Here is a 3,834-nt window from a genome sequence, read left to right as displayed (position 1 = left end):
AGGACTCTTTTTCAGAGTCTCTCATTATTTCAAAAAAAAAAAGCGTGCGCAAAACCTGTATGTCTATCTTAGGATTGGTCTCACTGTTTATATAGAAAAATACTTTAGTTACAAAATAATTATATAAAAATAAATTTATAAATTGATGTAATTTTTTTATATGTTACGTCAGATTATAAAGTTAGTTTTATTATAAAGTAAATCTAAGTTTTATTATAAAGTAAATCTAATAGATTGTATGAAGATATATTAGTTTATGGGTTTAATTTGAATAATAGTTTTGGTCCGTAACTGTGACATGTATTTAATTGTTGATGAGCAATGCTACATACAATTGTGAAATTATAAATACTGTACAATCATTTTGAAAAAGAATAAAGTCTACGATTAAAAAGTTATTTTTTTTTCATGTGGATCTCATATTAATTTATTTTTTTCAAAATGACTATACATCATTTACACAATCACAATTACAAATATCATTTCTCTTATAAGATCCTCCTACTACTCATTTTGGTGTCGTTGGCTTGGCCTCGGAGATCCTTCAACTACACCAACTGTCTACGTCAAGCCGCAGGTGACTCGCACGCGCTAACGTACAGAAAGAAAAGGAACATAGCAAACAAGATGGATAAATAAATAAAAAATGAAAATGTCAATATTATTCTTTAAATCGTCCTTATTTGGTTTAATATTTTCCTTACATTAATAAAAAAAATCACATATATGATTTATATAATAAAAAAAAGTTCTGCTTGAAAATCAGTGTGTTTTGAAAACAGTCCTCAAGTAGAAGAATTAATAATAAAGTAATTTATAAATCTATTTCAATTTTTCACCTTTGCATTTTACATTCAAAACCGTTGGATCACAATAGACGGTTGGATAACAAAGAATATCTTATCTATAAAAGCCGAATTTCACAGAGCCCTCGTTCCCAAAGCAAACAATCCCCGATCTGACCCAGTTTTCCCCCAAATGGCGACTCCCCCATCCCGCGAGCAAATTGTGTACCTGGCGAAACTCGCCGAGCAGGCCGAGCGCTACGACGAAATGGTGGACTTCATGAAGAGTCTCGTTTCTCTCTCGGGTTCCGATGAACTCACCCCGGAGGAGCGCAACCTCTTCTCCGTAGCCTATAAGAACGCTGCCGGCTCCCGCCGCGCCTCCTGGCGGATCGTCTCCTCCATCGAACAGAAGGAGGAGAGCCGCGGCAACTCCGACCACGTTTCCGCTATTCGCGACTACCGTGCCAAGATCGAGTCCGAGCTCTCCTCCATCTGCGGTGGCATTCTCAACCTGCTCGACTCCAACCTCGTTCCCTCTGCATCCACTGGCGAATCCAAGGTCTTTTATCTGAAGATGAGGGGCGATTACCAGAGGTACTTGGCCGAGTTCAAGACCGGCAACGACCGCAAAGAGGCCGCCGAGAGTACTCTCACCGCCTACAAAGCTGCTCAGGTTCGATCTGTTTTCGGTTGCATTCATTTTGAATATTACTGGTTTTCTGTTATTTGTCTTGAATAATCGTGTCATATCCAGTCATTATAACATGTGGATTGCTGTTATTGGAATTTTTGGTTCCGAATTAAAAAACCAATAACATAAACTCATTTGTTGCTGGTGCTAAATTTATTTTATTGTCTTATTGGACATACGGTGCTTGCTATATTTCTTCATCACCAGCGCTAGAGTGTTAGGACTGGGCGCATGCTGATATATTAATTTTTTAGTGGTGTACGTAATTCTTGGTGTAGATTTGTGTATAGAAGGTAGTTCCCGTCATTAATATTTACTTAACAAAAGAAAAAGAAGTTCTCTCAACCTTTTTTGCGTTTGAATCTGCGGTACTTCTTGTATTAATGTTGGATCCATTCTTTGGGATCCTTCCTTTCTTCTAACGGAGCGAACTTTAGAGATCTACCTCTGATATCTTCACTAGTTCTAGTCTTGCAATGAAATGGAACTTCACCGTGTCTGTGTTGACATGTTGTTTGCAGGATATTGCAAATTCCGAGCTGGCTCCAACTCATCCCATCCGGCTAGGACTGGCTCTGAACTTCTCCGTGTTTTATTATGAGATTTTGAACTCTCCTGACCGGGCTTGCGGCCTTGCAAAACAGGTAAGTGAACTGTACTTCGAAATTATACGTCCATATGTTTGTTAGGCTGTCTTACTGTTATTCTGTGTTTACTTGGCCCAGAATCTCCTAAACTCAATTCCAGACTGGGTCCACAGAAATTGGAATTGTTATTATATTAACTAATCCCCACTGATAAAAAAAGTATTAACTACATCCATCGAACTGAATCTTATGTTGGGTGCACTTCTTTGGTCAGGTGCCCTAAGTAAGGATTTTAAGTAGTGTTAGAACAGAATTACTTATCAAAAAAAAAAAGTAGTGTTAGAACAGAATTTGTGGTCTCTTTTTCCTTTCCTTGTCCCTTTCTCACTAACATGCATTTTGCACAACTTAAAAATCGTAAGTGCTAGGTGTATAATTCAACCTTTTAGAAGCTAAGGGTCTTCTCCTTGAATATTTCAGAGATTAGCTCATCCAATAACTGAATCAAAATTTCAGTTAACTCAAGAAAAGATATTAAACGAAAAACCTTGAATATTCACTGGTTGACGCAATGGTTTGTTTGATTGGATTTATCTTCTGTTTCACTTTTGGATGGATTACGAGTTGTGTTTTCCTCTTTTAATATTTATGATCCTTTGTATCGTAATTAGGCTTTTGACGAAGCCATCGCTGAGCTGGATACGCTGGGAGAGGATTCGTACAAGGATAGCACTTTGATAATGCAGCTTCTTCGTGATAATCTCACTTTGTGGACTTCAGATATGCAGGTTTGATCCTTAACTGTGATCAGTGTGTTTCTTCTTTCTATAGCAATCACCTATAATTTGCTTGCATGTATCCAGGATGACGGTACGGAGGAGATCAAAGAATCCCCAAGTGAGCAGGAGAAGTGAAGTTTCTCCTCTAAGATTAATTATTGTGCTTGTCCTCTGTTTTTAATTGGAGAAGTTGCTAGGTCCCATTATTTACGGGACTCTGAGGTGTTGCATGCCTCATGCCTTGATTTGTGAATCGTAGAATTCATACTAGATGTGTGAAAAGTGTCTTATTTTTATCGTTGAGCCTTTCTGTGGCTTTCCTTTCCATTTACAGTTGAAGTCTCTCAGAATCTCTATGTTTAATTACTTACTTTTGATTATGGAAGGACCAGCGCTCCTGGGTAATGTTTGACAGATAATGTTATCCCTGGAAACGGAATTCCCTTCAAAACCTATGTATTTGGTTGGTTTTGTCGTTTTATCACATTTTATTTTTCTAACCTGCCATGTTGTCTGTATAAATTGTCCCCATCTTTTTTGTTTAATTCAGACTGTAAAATTGTAAATTCTGTGTCGGTGCTTTGTTTTTGGTTTGGGAATAGTATTTCCCAAAAAGATTTCATCGTCCTTGGGAGTGGAGCTGACTGCAAAAGCATCCCTGCTAAAGGCCGCACCGGTAGTCGTCCTCAAGGGTCAAAAATGACGGCTTGGATGTTCGTTCGCCACAGAAGTCTGGAAGGGTAAAAGTGAGTGGCAACTCGCTTATTTTGATAACGTTGTTCAAGTGGATAGAATTTAATGAGGCAAAAGCGGTGGAGGAGCCATCTCCATCGTTTTCTCTGTATATTAAAAGTTCTGTTTGGGGTTGGCAGGTTGCAGTTGGAGTCTTATAAAAGAGTTTAAAATAGACTTGAAAATTCTTTAATAAAAAAATTATGTTGGTAAGGTATTACATATTAAAATATTTTTAATCTTAAATAAGTTATAAA

The 3,834-nt window shown here is 37.6% G+C and overlaps 1 protein-coding gene across 1 annotated transcript; it reads left to right on the top strand.

Moving 5' to 3' along the window:
• Window positions 1–932: 932 nt before the first annotated feature.
• LOC122310487 (14-3-3 protein 2-like) lies at window positions 933–3,347 on the top strand. The gene is made up of 4 exons (XM_043124371.1): window positions 933–1,461; window positions 2,001–2,123; window positions 2,738–2,854; window positions 2,930–3,347. Exons 1-4 carry the CDS (start codon window positions 979–981, stop codon window positions 2,978–2,980), a joined length of 774 nt encoding a protein of 257 aa, XP_042980305.1. The 5' UTR covers window positions 933–978; the 3' UTR covers window positions 2,981–3,347.
• Window positions 3,348–3,834: the final 487 nt, after the last annotated feature.

The sequence above is a fragment of the Carya illinoinensis genome, chromosome 5, assembly GCF_018687715.1.
Source record: "Carya illinoinensis cultivar Pawnee chromosome 5, C.illinoinensisPawnee_v1, whole genome shotgun sequence".
Classification (NCBI taxonomy): Eukaryota; Viridiplantae; Streptophyta; class Magnoliopsida; order Fagales; family Juglandaceae; genus Carya; species Carya illinoinensis.
The sequence above is the reverse complement of the archived record's forward strand: the minus strand, read 5'-3'. Positions and strand labels throughout refer to the sequence as shown.